General features: G+C 42.2%; 1 protein-coding gene across 8 annotated transcripts in view; it reads left to right on the top strand.

Moving 5' to 3' along the window:
* The first annotated feature begins 4,842 nt into the window (after nucleotides 1–4,842).
* GRIA2 (glutamate ionotropic receptor AMPA type subunit 2) overlaps nucleotides 4,843–13,709 on the top strand; it is a 77,313-nt gene continuing 68,446 nt past the window's right edge. For all 8 annotated transcript variants that reach the window (XR_004306909.2, XM_085546403.1, XM_085546404.1 and 5 more), the window contains exons 1-2: nucleotides 4,843–5,279; nucleotides 5,388–5,528. Coding sequence is in view for 7 of the 8 variants with exons in the window: in XM_085546403.1 (XP_085402529.1) it covers nucleotides 5,192–5,279; nucleotides 5,388–5,528 (229 nt within the window). In the remaining variant the exon portion in view is untranslated. The remainder of the gene's footprint in view (nucleotides 5,280–5,387; nucleotides 5,529–13,709) is intronic.

A 13,709-nucleotide genomic window follows, 5' to 3' on the forward strand; every position in this document is an offset into this window, starting at 1 on the left:
AGCACTACTGGATGATCATGGAGCACCTGGCCTTCAAGCCCTGTTAGGAGGATGGAGGAAATCCCACAGCTGTGAGGACAGGCAAGGTGAGGTAGGTAGGAGAGATCTATTCCTGTTCTATAGGATATTAAGGGAAGCTGTCTAAAAATGAGTTTAACATAAAAGTTAGGAATTAGTCTGTTCTGCTGTTGTTCAAAGCATCTTTGCAAAGCTCATTTAAATGCTGTCCTCAGTCCTACAAGAGGCTGTGAAACGAGTAATGGTGTTGACAATCAATGTAATACTGTTGTCAGGACTTCCCTTCTCTGTAGCTGTTCTGTCTTCAGGAACTAATTTTGCCCAGTCAGGTTATAAAATGGAGTTGTGTCCTAGGTTCTTTGCCTTTGTTAAGAAATTGGATTTGCAATAGGTTCAAGTTGTGAAAAGATCACCTAATTTTTTTCATAGAGTAGGCTTGTCTTACATGGATAGTTTTTACAAATGAAATGCTAAAACAAGCACATGCCTCCCCCATGTTGAGATGATCAATACACAGGCCATTTCCAATGGCCTGGTATTTGTCCAGTATCCTTGCTTCAAATATTGCCTCAGCACTCAGTTCCTAAATGGCAGAAACAACTTCCTACTGATCATAATGCTGGGTGCAGCCATCAGAAATATCTGAGCATGCATATACAAATCTGTTGCTCTCAATGGCACATGTTAACCTTTTTTCTTCAGTCTGACAATAGTTTGCGGACTGGGAGCTGCTCCTCACTGGTGTGCTTTGGGATTCTGAAGATGTGAAACCACTGTGGTGACTGTTGAGTAAAAACAGCTAGCTGTAAGGAAGTTGCTTCTATGGTACAGAAAAAGGGTCCAAGTCACAAGTGAGAGAAAAATGAGTAACAGAAGTGTGCCCTGCATGTCAGTAGAGAGTGGACTGTGGCACTCTTATCAGCTTGTATTTTCCTTTAAACATTTTAGTGTGTGGTTTATGAACTCGGAGAATCCAGATGGAGAGCTTATTTGAAATCTCCCAAACCTCAGCAGAGCGTGGTCCATCAGTATATGAAATCCTACATCTTCGTCAGCCCCAGAGAGATTTTCTTTATGAATAGTGAGTGATGCATTTCTCACAGGTGACAGAATGGATAGAAGGCTTAAAGAGGAGTTGCAGTGATTAAGAGCTGACCTGAAGAATGGGTGTAAGGTTCATATTTCAAACATAGATGTCAGCGTGAAAAAGGAATAAGAACGTGATGAGAATAAAAAACAAGGCTAGAGTCAAGGCTGGCGCTGCTGATGGAACAGATGGAAAAGGTGGCAGATGAAAAGAGCGAGGATCAAGGCTGACTGTTGCAGTCTAAAGCTAAAATATACAACACATTTGAATTAGCTGTACTCCACATGGGAAATACTGATGGTAAAATCAAAATAACATGAGAGGAAAAGGGATTCTAATGGCATTGATTTGGAGAAACAGATGGAAAGCCAGGCAAGGATAAAGGCAGCAAAAAAGAAGAGAGCTGAAATTTAAGCATAAAATAATTAGAACAAGAATAAGAAATGTATTCCCTGGAACTGAGATGGAGCGATGGACATTTTTTATCCCACTGAAAGGAATGGGAAGGTTGTGGCACTTCTAAAGAGAAGACACTGCCAGACAAGAACTATAGGTTTTGTATGCATAGTTGAATCTGAAAGGGTTCCTTTTATTTTATTTTTTTCTGGAGTCTTGATAATGCAATTTGCTATAATCTCACTAGAATAGACTGAAGTAATCTGTAGCAGATTTTCTACGCGCATAGATAGCTCTGCACGTATGGGATTTTATCTGCAAAATATATTTAACATTTCTTGCAAATAGCAAGAATGCAAATAGCTCACATAAATATAATGAGTAATACTAAATCCCAATTCAGTATAAATTCCTCATATTTGTTCAGCTAAACAAGTAACAGCAAAAGCTATACAGCAAAAGGAACTTAAGTTTCCTGATAATCACTAATTATTTCACATTATTTATACCACTGGATAGAGATGTCTACTTTCACTATCAGAATCACATCATAGGAGTTAGCATAAGATGTTTCTTAGTGCCAATCATCACCAGGTTTATGTACTGTTAATGAGAACAGGACATACTTGTTAATCAGCAGAGGAAGCAGAATGAGCATGGGAGATCAGGATGTACTTTTTATTTTTAAAAGGACTCTTGAGATACAGCATGAACATATGGGACTAAGCAATTTAAGAAATATTTGGAACTCAAAACTTTTGTTGGTATTTGCAAAGGTTTTTCAGATTTCAGAAATCCATAGCCAATAATTTTTGCGTAGGGAAGAATTTTCTTGCCCAGTCATGGAGTCAAAGGGTTCATATGTTTGTACAGAATTTTTGCCTCCTGCAAAAATGGCATATTCAAATCATTGTTTTAAGAAATATTTTTACTGTGAAAATTATCGCAAGCATACAAATTTAAAAAGGTAAGGCCAGATGGGACCACCATAACCATTTAATCTGAGATCTTGCCAAGCATACTGAAAACATTGTCTTTGCGTACTGAAGTATGTAATTCACAGTCATTCCTGACTGGCAAATATATGGAGTGAGCTCTATATAATTCTGACATTGAAGCTAAAATTTCCCCTTCTTGAGTAATCCCCAAGGTTCTGTCTATGTCTTCTGTGCACCTGCTGAAACATGAACATTTCCTTGAACTGCTGCCCCTGTCTCAGCCGGGTCTGTGCCTGGATGACTCACAGAGGAAATGTGTTCCAGATAAACTCCCATTTGTTTTTGACTAGTGCATAGTTTAGCCCTTTTAGCTCCCTTACCAGCCTCTGCTGCTGTGTATTCAGACTATCATCAATTGGAATCTACTAGATCAAATACAGCCGTTATCATATCCCACACTCTTTGCAATAGGTAGTAAATCTCTCCCAGACCTTCTATGAAATCAGGATTAGGTACTTAGCCTTTTTAGGGGGTTGACATCTTATTATTGGATATCTGGCCTTCTGTCATCTGTCTTTGTTTTCATTGTTATTGCACAGCTATGTTCCTTTCAACAAGTGATTGATGCTTATTATTAACAGTTCCCCTGTTGATGCTTTGTTCAGATTCTGAACTAATGCATTTTTATATGAGCTTTTATTCTGGATTTAGAGGAACATATATGAAAATATCATCTGATTTTACTTACCCCTTGCTGGATTCTTTTGCTTTTCTTGTGAGAAAATTATTGAATATAGTTCCCAGTAATGTGGTCTAATTTTTATTTTATATACAGTGTTAATGGGTATGTCTATTCTTAGTATATGATCATAAATTATTATTGACTGTAAATTCCTTTTTTTTTTTTTCCATTGCCCACTTGTATCTTTTCAATTAGCACAGGACTTTTAAAAAATGGACTACTGAAGAAAGCTTTATTTTATCATTAGTATTTTTCCTTGTTAATAAATTCTGATTAATCTGCTTTCCTTCTGATTCACTAGCCCATGCTGTCCTTTTGGAGTTACTCATCTCCAAAAGGCACCCTTTTTTTTTTTTTTTTTGCTGGCACCCCAGCATATGGCCACATAACTGCTAACCTGACATTATTTTTTTCCGCATGTTCTGATGTGACAATACAAACCAGGACTATGAAGCATGTGCATGGACACATACATGTTATTGATAATGTATACACACACACACACACTATTATTTAATGGAAACAGTAAATCAACAACCAGAGTGGTATCTCCTGTGACTTCCTGGTAATTATTAACTCAAATAGGCTGTACAAAAATAAACCCAGCTGTAACTGGTAAATAAGTTCATATTCTGGTCACTTTCACATGACCTAACTGCTACCTGATGTTCTGTAGGTCTCCAATTTGACTCAGGTGAGTTTGCCTGTCATGTAGTGCCTGCTACAGCAGGATCCAGACTCCGTTTGGCATTGGTACACAGTCTAGGAGAAATAATTAAATCAATTTTTACTACCTAACCAGATAAAACATATATCACCATGAACTATTCTTTCCATTGCTGACAAAGGTCTTGATCTGCATGTGGAATAGTGCTGTTCTTTAAATCCTTTCCATAGCTATAATGACAATTAGTTCAAAGAGTGGGGGTTTTGTAGATTTCAACTGGCACCATTGTAGCTATGTTTTAAAAGATACTCAAGTTCATTATGCAGCTAGAATGTGAGTTGGCATAAAGTTTTTTTTTTTCTTTCTTATAAAATATTAAAATACAATATTCCAGCCATGATCTTTGCTGTATTTTAACCTCATTTGGTATGCATAAGGGGACTATTCCTTACCCAGACTTGGATGAAAGGAGCTTATGCTTCTGATTGAACTGCGCTTCTGTTAAAGGAGATTGACAACATGACACCAAAGCATGTATTAAATGTGAATATCTGTACGTTTAATTGCCTGACTGTCCAAATGCAAGCTTTCCTCTGTCACCATTCTCTGCCAGCCACCACAGCAGTACCACTTGTCCTTTCCAGGATCATCTCATTCTTAGGTGAGAGAGAGAGATAATGACAGTAGTGCAGACTGAAATTGGTACAAAATTTACGGGTGAAATGACTCAAGTGAAACTAGATTAGTGATGGGCAGAGGGCCTCAAACTGCCTGCTTCCTGTGTGTTCAGGTTATGCACTTATACAGACATCTGTGTGCCTGAAGCTTTGAGACCTTCCTTTGTCTCTGGAAAGGAGAATCAAGACAATTCAATAATAAGAGCCGCTGTCCAGGGTGCTGAAGGCCGCGGCCGTCCCTCTCCGTGCCCGCGCTCGGAGGGGAGGTGCTGCAGGGCGCACGCTCCCGCGACTGTCCCTGCCCGCGCAGGCGCGCCGCCGGCGGAGGGAGCGCGTGTGAGGGCAGGGCCGGCCCGGGAGCGCTCAGCAGTGGGAGCGCAGCGGCGCCGCCGCCGACGGCACGCGGCCACCCGCCCCCCGCTTATTTCCGGAGCTGGGACGAAGAGTAGAGCGGCGGTAGCAGCTCGGGAACGGAGTCTCCCGCTCGTGGTGCCCGGCTTCGGCCTCGCCTCCCCGCACAGGGTCGGCTCGCAGCCGCCGGCCGCTCGACCGGCGTGCGGAGGGTCGAATTCGGCGACGGCGAAGGAAGGGAGGAAAGAAGGAAGAAAGGAAGGCAAAAAGAAGGGCCGTTTCTGTGGCTTTGTGGATGCTCTCCTTTTCCTGGAAATGCAAAAGATTATGCATATTTCTGTCTGCCTGGCTCCCGTGTTGTGGGGACTGATCTGGGGGGCCCATTCCAACAGCATACAGATCGGTAGGTGCCCGCGGCCGCCCTCCGCGCCCCCCGCCCCGTGCCCTGCCTGCCCCTCCGCCTGCCCTGCGGCGCGGCGCCCCATCGCCTGACGTGTGTGTTTGCCTGCAGGGGGGCTGTTCCCGAGGGGCGCCGACCAGGAGTACAGTGCGTTCCGGGTGGGCATGGTGCAATTCTCCACCTCCGAGTTCAGGCTCACTCCCCACATCGACAACCTGGAGGTCGCCAACAGCTTCGCCGTCACCAACGCCTGTGAGTACCGGGGCGGGAGGGGCCGCCGGCGCCGAACGGCTACGGCTGCAGCTGCGGCAGCGCCCGGCCCGGCCCCGGGGAAGGTGGACGCCGGGTCTCCGTGCGCCCCCCGGCGCCGGCGGAGCCTTAAGATGGAGCCCGCCGCCCCCGCCGGAGCGTCGTCAGCCATCTTACCGCGCCGCGTCGCAGCCCGGCACCGAGGCGCTGCGCGGTGCGGAGCGGTACGGGAGAGCGGTGGGGTTCTGCCCCGGCACCGCCTCGGGCGCGGCCGCACGCGTGCAGCGGGGCGCGGAGCACGTGCGTGGCCCCGGGGGGCGGTGGGCGAAGGGAGGAGGGAGAGAGGGGGCGTGCGGCTTCCGCTCTCGGGGCCGGAGGCGGAACGCATTTCCCCGCTTCCAGCAGCAGCGCGGTCGGCGAGGACCTCGTTCCTTGCCGGCCTCTCCAGGGCGAGTTTCCCTGTCCCTCGTACGAGGTGCTGAAGCTGGAGGTCGGTTATCAGCCTGAGCGTTTTCGCTGTTCTATCGCTCCTCCAGATGAGCAATGTGAAGGTAGCGAGGTGCTGTCTCGGCATATGCTGGAGTAGGTGGTGCAGGAGCTCAGCCCAAGGAGCATACGTGGGGATATAAGGGTACAGCACACAGAGCTGACGTCCAAAAGATGGAAGCATGCAGCAGCCCCTGCAGGGCTATGGCCACCCGCTGAGTGAGGGGCTCCAGCAAGCTGAGCAGCGTGTGGGGAGGATTTGCAGTGTGTATCCCTAAGACACTCTGTGAAGTGTGATGTAGTGTTCTAGATGGCATTGTGTGTAACTGTGATGGCTCTGGCATATTCTTCAATGCTGTGAAATTGGTGAAATGTGTAAAACATGGGAAAAGGTTTTCCTGCTTGTACTAAAGACAGCTCTGTCCTGCCTCCTCCATGTCATGTATGCCTGTGTCAAAGGTTCAGTCCATAAGAAAGTTAAGGAGCTGTATTTCCTTCCGCCAGTGTGTCCATGCACCTGCTCAGTTCCTGACCTGTGCTGCCTTCTGTGGGTGGCTCTGCTGGGTGCAGACTGCAGCCAGGAGCTGAAGGGTTGGTTATAGGCAGGAGGGAGGTGTGGGCTCTCCACTGTTTGAGCTGTGTTCAAGGCTTCCATCGCGGGGAGCACAGAGCTCAAGCATGAGCTTTTTAGGCACCTCAGGCTGCTGCTGGTGGCTGAGTGAGGTTACCTCGGCTGTGGGTTTTGGCTGACAAGTGAACCGTATGCTGAAAGTATGGCAGCATTCCCTTGGTTGCCTTCCAAGAAAGGTGTGGTTGGAGGGAAAGGCACCAAGCGAAATACAGCATTGATGAATTTTCTGAGCGCTGCGTGCACAAATGGTTAAGGAGGCTCCATTTTATTTCTCTCATCTGTCTCTTCTCTTGGAGTTGTTACTGTTTAACACGCTGAGAAAGTGGCCAATTGTTATTTCAAGAGTAGTGTGTGAGGAGCCAACCCCCAAACCCAGCACAGCGGCATCTGAGCACTGTGAGCGTGAAGAAAGGCACAGAAACGCATGATAACGTGAAGTGAGAACACCTCTGTGTGTGCCTCGATATCTCTCACTCCAGCGAGTGATTTTTCCTTAAGCAGCAGCAGGTTTACACATTGGCAGAGGCAGTGCCCTCTTTCTGCCCGAAGGAACGCGATGAGAGCTGCCGTGCGGTGCCGGTGCGGTGCCGGTGCAGCCCCTCCCCGCTCCGTGCCCCCACGAGGCTGGGCCCGCGGCCAGCAGGTGGCAGCCGGCGGCCGGCCACCCGGGGCCCCACCACCCCCCTCTGCCTGCCCAGGGAGATCTCACGCTGCCCTCTGCCTGGGAATAAACGAGGGAAAGGAAAGGGACCGTGCAGCTATCCAAAGGAGGCTTCCGGCTTTGTAGTATTAGCTCATCTATGGAGCAAAGAGTTTGTAGATGAGTGAGTTGTGTTGCTGGGATTGCTTTTGGATTGGGTTTCTAAGCTTGCATAAAAGATGGGGCAGAGCTTGTAAACAGCTAAGGGATGTTTGCACCTGTGTAAGACCACTCAGTTGCTGAAGGGTACCCAGAAGCGTGGCAGAGGAGGACAGATGCTCTGCTTCTCAGTGCTGTAGTGGATACGTTGCTGTACATTGCACAATAAAGCGGTCATTGTGAGTCTGTCGCAAGGCTGTGCTGACAGGTCATCAGGTGTCAAACTGTTATCATCTAATAGCAGTTTGACACCTCATAGGGCAGGAGCATCAGGAGGTTTCATGTTTTTGAGGGAGGGTTGCATCTTTCTGCAGGCTGATGGCACAATTAGAAGAGCTGTTCACTGCTGTGACCGTAATTACATTCTTCCAGAGCAATGGGTTGCACTTACCCCTCTTGGAGAACTCACAGTGATTCAGAAGGTGACAAGCTGGGTAACAGAAGCACATGTTAGCAAGGCAGTTCACTCTGTCAGAACCTCCTTGGCTTGTGCCAGCTGGGGCTGAGTGTACGCAGGCACTGCAGGTAATTCATGGGGAACTGGGTGATGTCCAAAAATTGGACTTTATTGTCCTTCAGCTAAGTGTAATTGAGTCTAAGCTAACTGGAGAAGTGCTGACGATCAGCAGCATCAGATTTTCATTTAAAAAAATTGTTAATTTTATCAAAAGAATAAACCTAGTAAAGATGAAATCCTTTCCTCTTAAACCATTCAAACTGAATGGGGATAGTTGTATTACGCATGCATGTATTTTTAGACTGAAAGGATATTGGAGTCACCTAAAGAAAAGTCTCCTGTGGACTACTATAAAACCTTCATAACCCTAATAGAGTTTTTATATAGTGGTTTCACAGAGGTAATGTATGAATGATCTGAGATGTTTCATTCTGCTGGCTCAAGAGCCCGTGCAGTTTTTCTGTTTTAAATCAAGTCTTACAGCTCTGCAGGGATCACTGCACCATGACATTGTGACAAGGGGATGCTGATTCATGCATAAACCTTAGACCCTTCTGTTATATCTTGAGCAGCTTTCAAAATGTATGAATATCTAGCACGTTGCAACTTGTGAGACCTTACAAAGGTTTTCCCAGCCATTTTGGAATATAATGCTAGAGATAGCATCCTTAAAGGAATAGCATGCAGGGTCTTGCTTGCAAGGTAGTTAAAGAATAAGCCAAAAATATATCCTGTGGTTGTTAACGATGGAACGAGTTTGGATGTATTTATTTGAATTGAAATTACTGAGCCCAGGTGTATTTTGGAATGGGTGATTAAAACTGACTTTGAAGGAGAGAAGGAATTTATTAGCTGTTTATGTTTCAGTTCATTCACGTTCCTGGTTCTTCTCATTTTCTTTTCACTGTAAAACATTTATCGGGCTTAGTGAGTACTCGTGAAGTTTCTATACCCCCTTGCCCTTGTAATTAAAATGGACAAGATCACACGGACTTCTGTAATAAAATATTATCTTTAAAGCAGGTTGTAGCTTGGAATAGGAACTGTAATGCTTTTGGTCCTTTATTTAAAGCATTTTTCCTGTAAAAATCAAGCTCTGTAGCAAACCTTGAGCATTCTTCCATTCATGAGAGTTCTGTCTAAAGAAAACTGGGGTGTTTGTTGCATGACCATGCTGTCCCTACTAGGTCTCCTTGCTCCTGGCTCACAGAGAGTCTTCATGTAAAACTGTGAAAAGCTCTGGCTTGGCTGCTCATTTCTCATATTTTTATTGTGTGATAATTGTGTTGAAGCCACCTGTATATCTAAAATGAAAAATTACCATGAGGTTTTGAAAATAGTATGAGCATCTATTTTATCTTTATAAACATTGAGGTGAATTATATTCAATAGTAATTTGTGAGCTGTATATCAATTCCAACCAAACTCTTAAATCAACCAATATATCAGTCAACTTCTTCAATATATTCTTATGTTTATACATGCTTTTATGCTAATAAAAGCTTTAATTTACACTAGCTTTTATGGGACAATTGAACATCCATGTAGTGAGGGTGTACTTAACTCTTATACGTGCAAAGACTTTGTTACTACCCAGTGTGTGTTATGCATACTAAACCTAGGGCCAGTGCATGAAGTAATACTAGTTACTGCTGATTTCTTCAGCTCTTTTTCAGTCTTCATGTTCTTAAAGTATTGTTGATGATTAAGACAAGTTTTAACAGTTGATATTTACTAGGGAAGTGCATAATAACTGGGAATATGTTGCTATATTGAAAACACATTTAAACAGGCAGCTATTCTATTAGCTACATAGAAAATAAAGATATTCTGTAAAAATTAATGTATGAGGCTCCTTCATTGGAAGAATACTTAAATTGTTATGATTCTATGTTGACAAAAAAGCATATTTGCTTTAGGAAAAGGTAATTATAAATTAATGAATTTCTAGTATATTCTGTTTGTATTAATATTTTGGAACCAAAAGGAGGAATTAACCCATAGCAACCATAAATGTATGTCTGTATGTATGTCTCTATAAACATATATACACAAATACATGTACATGTGTAATTTTATGTATGCACTGAAAAATAGTTTGTTTTGGATGCAAGTTAAAGAAAAAGGAGGACTCAGTTGCCCATTTTCTGAAGAGGATTGTCTCAAAGCTCTTACTATTAAAGAAGATTTATCATTTTAAGTCAGTTTTCACCCCTGTAAGTGAATTGAGTGCATGAATTGCTAGTATTTTGTATTGGAGAATCACGCCTATGTTCTGGAACTAATATCCCTGGAGCTGAAGGCAAAGGATACCAGGTCAGACTGAAAATAATGTTGAAAAGATGCCTAACTACATGCACATTTTAGTTGGATGTATCAGACTATATTTATGTGTATATGAATGGGCTTCTCATGTAACAGTTAACTGGAACATTCATTTCTGGGATGAAGAGGGTTTTTCTGTAGTCTTTTAGCTGTTCGTTGCACTTATCGGAACACGCATACAGTGATGAGCTTCTAGAAGACTACAGTTGAAGGGTTAATTCCTTTTGCACTATAGATTTCTGTATGTTTTCATAAGAAACAGGTAGGTTTGTATAGCATCGTTACTGTTTCCTGCTGAAATCTTTACAGTTTTCTTTATTGATAAACCTATGTTTGCTACAAGTACACATTAGATGTAACCTATTAAAACTGGACAAGAGCCTTGATTTAAATCATGAAGTTCTTTTGATAATGAATTCTTTGCTGATAAACAATAAGGAGTGAGAAAAAGCATCAGACAAACACTGTGAGTGCATATTTTGAAATAGATAAGCAGAAAGGAGTAAAAGCAGACTTAAATTGGTAACTGTGCTTAAGAACTGTAGGCTTTCTTTATTGGTTTTTGTTCTGCTTGGCTAATGTAGTTACGAGGTGGTATAGATGTCTTGAGAAATAATTCTGTAATTTACTTATCTTAATTTTTTATTGTTTTAAGAAAGGTGCTCAAATCAGGGAGGTTATGGGGAGATTACATTTTTTTTTTTCCCTCTCACTGGGGAGACAAATATAGAAAATGAGTATTTCTGTCCTAAATTTGCTTTCATTTATATTTAATGCATTTAGTTACAGTTAGCCATTTCATGAGAAATTTAAAATTTTTATAAGAAATAGGTGCTTATTATTCCGCAAAGAGGTGAGGTTCAGCTTTGGCTACTGCTGTCTCCTCCCTTTTCACATACCTGTCCTAAAAATTAATAGCATCTTTTTGGAGTTTAAATGTTACAAGCAGCGGAACTAAAGGTGACAGAACTGGGTACAAGAAGTGTGTTATTTCAACTCTATTCTCCTCTTTTATTCAATATCTGATAAGGATATTCTGGTCTGTATTCATTAAGTTAAATGGGTGTGTGATTGCTTTGTATGCTTGAGGTGATGGGTGCTGTAACTGAATTACCAGTTGCAGCAGCCAGTCCCTGAATGATTTGTTGGGCTCTATTGCACGTCAGAATACTATTTTCATTACTTAAGTGAAGAAGGCACATGGACTTGCACTTTTCATTGCTGACAGAGGAACTGAATACTCTTGTGTTTGTGGCTTGGAATGGGCAGCTTTTTGCAGAATGACTTCTTTGATTAATAAGAAAAGGATAAGATTAAACTCTGTGAAGTGTTCACATTGGCCCTGACTCCTAAACACGTACTCACACAACTGAGCTTAGTAAGAAACAGTGGCTCATTTTGTATTATGTACCAAGTTGGTAAGTGTGCACATGCTTGAACTGTCTAGAGGTGGGATAGCATAGCAAGTTCAATTCCAGATACTTAATGCTGCATTTGATTTTATGCCACATTGGTTAAGGCTGTAATTTGTTCACAGTTTGTGTGCTTTTACAAGTTCAAAGCTTCATTTGGAGCGGGAAAGATGCCTCTGCTTCCTGTAAGTTGTGTGAGCTTGGTTTTCTTTTACACGCATAGAGGATGGCAATTGACAGAATACCATAAGCACTCAGTGTGACAGATAATCTAAACAGCAATGTGATAGGTAATGTGGAATTTTCCTCATAATTCATGTGGGAAGGCTGCTTTCAGAGGTCATGTCAGCAACGGTGCTGTGAACTCAACCCAATGAATGGTTCCTCTATTAGAAATTGAGGATGTTAAGAGTCTACTTACACTCAGTGCTCCTTGTGTAGTATTAGTTATTTCTTACAAAATGGCTTCCAGGCCATAATACTGATCTTTATTCTTGTTTTTTTGCTCAGATGAATGTAGCAAATTCAAAACCACTTTGCTAGTGCAGTTTCCCAGGGATTCTTGGCACGGATGTGGGGACCTGCAAGCAGCAAACCTTTCCTGCATGGTTGTGCCTTGTGCTATCACAGAGTGTGTTCTGGCTGTATCTGTAAAGCAGAATAAACAATTTGCTTAGTTAGTGTACCCCAAGCTCCTTCTTACATAAGCTACAGCATTGTCACTTGTAGCAGGAGCTGCCTTGATCCACAACAGAATCACAGTGGTGGCAAGCAGAACCATCCTGGATTTAAGCCTTTATTTCACATGCTGTCCATAGCAGGGCCTGAATTTCACTCTTTGTCTTTCATGTAGCTGATTCCTCTTAACACTGGCCTGTTTTGGTTTGGCATAGTCTCGGCTTTTCTATCTTTTTCCTGCTTCTCTCATTTCTTTTTTTAGCACAGAAAAAATAATCTTAGTAATTTCGCTTCTGTCCTTATGTAGAAAGAGGGAAAAGTAACTTCTGGATTTTGAGAGCACAAGGACAATTTCTTGCTCTTTGTTTGCATTATGATCAAGCATAGAGGAAAACAAAACTTAGAAAAAATCTGTTTTTATGTATATGCTGGCTTAAATAATTGCTCAGTCAACAAATGTTAGTTAGCCAGATACATATATAGCTTAAACATTTCAAGTCTTTTTAAATGAACACTTGAAAGTTACATAATTTCATTACACATCAGAACCAGATAGATTTGAGAACTTGGGATGTAGATGAGAACTGAGTCACCGTACACTATAAATTGCAGTATAGATTTCTAATTTCATTCATAACCATACAGCTACCCAACTTTCAGAAGCTTTCATCTGAAGAAAGTGGGTTATGTTGAAATTCTGGTAAGAGTGACTGAAAAGTCCCTCAGTACTTCTATAGGATAATTAGGTTAGCCAGTTTGTTCAGTAAACCTGATCCAGTAGTTTGGGAACCTAGAGTGATAATATCAGATTATTTTTGCTCAGTCAAATAAATGGTCAAACTTCTGCTAGTGATACTGGGAGTAAAAACAGATCCAGAATTCCTATCATGTCATTTTATGTATGAGTGTGGAAGATTGAACTAATATACATAATAAAATGGTACTACTAGCTAAGCTAAAAGGTAAAGGTTTTGTCACCGCTTGTACAGCTGAAGAGGCAAAACATAACGTTTGCTCATTTTCTTTGTTTAGATCTGATTATGAATGTTACTCTGTAGTAATGTCTTTGAAAATTTGAAATTTTCTTTATTTTCTTAAACGTTTTTCTTCTGTAGGAAAATGGGTTTTGTCTTGACTTTATAGAACTTGATAATGAGGTTCCAGTATAGAAGTAAGCATCTGTGAGCTTCAAACACTGAATTTTTAGCGAATGGAGCACTTAATGCTTCTTTGAGCTTATCTATCTCATTGTGATTACTCAATGTGATATGTTCTTCGTGTCTCTGTTTGTGCAGACACTTTAAATTCACTTGTAGTTAATACATGTTGAAACACG

This window comes from Coturnix japonica, chromosome 4 (assembly GCF_054131305.1).
Source record: "Coturnix japonica strain WE chromosome 4, WE-NBRP24, whole genome shotgun sequence".
In the NCBI taxonomy this organism is placed as follows: domain Eukaryota; kingdom Metazoa; phylum Chordata; class Aves; order Galliformes; family Phasianidae; genus Coturnix; species Coturnix japonica.